We start from the raw sequence: 727 nt of genomic DNA, 5'->3' as shown, positions 1-727 counted from the left end.
CCCCAGTTGCGCTGTGGCAGGGCAGGCTCTCTGCCCCGAGCTGCCAATGCAGTGAAAGGGCCCCCTTGGGTTCTCCCTCTGGGGCTGCATCCTGCAGAGCTTCGCCCATCTCCTTGGGTTATTTTGCAGGTGCTGTGGCCTGCAGGGACGGGGCACGACACGCTCAGGACAAGCGCATGTTGAAGGAAGGGTATTTTCCCCCCTATCTCCCCGAGGCTGCCCTCGGCTCTCCCCCCGCTCACCTCTGACCAGGGGGTCGTGTACCACTTGAAGCATGGCCGCTCAAAGCACGTTGTCTCCTCCACAGGCTTCTTGGCGACATCGCAGTCGGCAGGGTTGCGGGTCTTGATCTTGCCGTTGACGATCTCCAAGCAGAGCACGATCCTCTTCTTCACGCCCCGGCCGCACGTGGTGTTGCACTGCAGGGGTGCAAGCGGGGCCGGCTGAGACTCGCGCACCCCAGTCCAATGTCACTGCAGGGCAAGCACCCCCCAGCCTAGGGAGGGCTGCACTTACCCGCTCCCAGTCCTGCGCCAGCCAGTGCGAGGGGCAGTTCTTGTCCCCACAGGGATGGATGGCCAGCGGCTTCGTCTCCAGGTTGCACTGCGACTCCGGCACCACCCGCCCGTCGCTGGTTTTGCAGTACACGTGCCGGATCATCCTGCCCTGCCCGCAGCCGCCGCTGCACTGAAACCGCACCAGGCACCGGGGGCCGGCACCGGGGGCG

At 65.5% G+C, this 727-nt stretch overlaps 1 protein-coding gene across 1 annotated transcript in view; it reads right to left on the bottom strand.

Annotated features, from left to right (window-relative positions):
• The window catches only part of ADAMTSL2 (ADAMTS like 2), a 27,141-nt gene that overhangs the window by 3,167 nt on the left and 23,247 nt on the right, over positions 1-727 (bottom strand). Inside the window, exons 15-16 of the mRNA XM_019474068.1 lie at positions 517-687; positions 243-419 (exon numbers count right to left, since the gene is read on the bottom strand). Of these exons, the coding sequence (XP_019329613.1) occupies positions 243-419; positions 517-687 (348 nt within the window). The remainder of the gene's footprint in view (positions 1-242; positions 420-516; positions 688-727) is intronic.

This window comes from Aptenodytes forsteri, unplaced genomic scaffold, assembly GCF_000699145.1.
Source record: "Aptenodytes forsteri isolate BGI_AS27 unplaced genomic scaffold, ASM69914v1 Scaffold136, whole genome shotgun sequence".
NCBI lineage: Eukaryota > Metazoa > Chordata > Aves > Sphenisciformes > Spheniscidae > Aptenodytes > Aptenodytes forsteri.
Note: the sequence above shows the minus strand (reverse complement) of the source record. Positions and strands in the feature narration are given on the sequence as shown.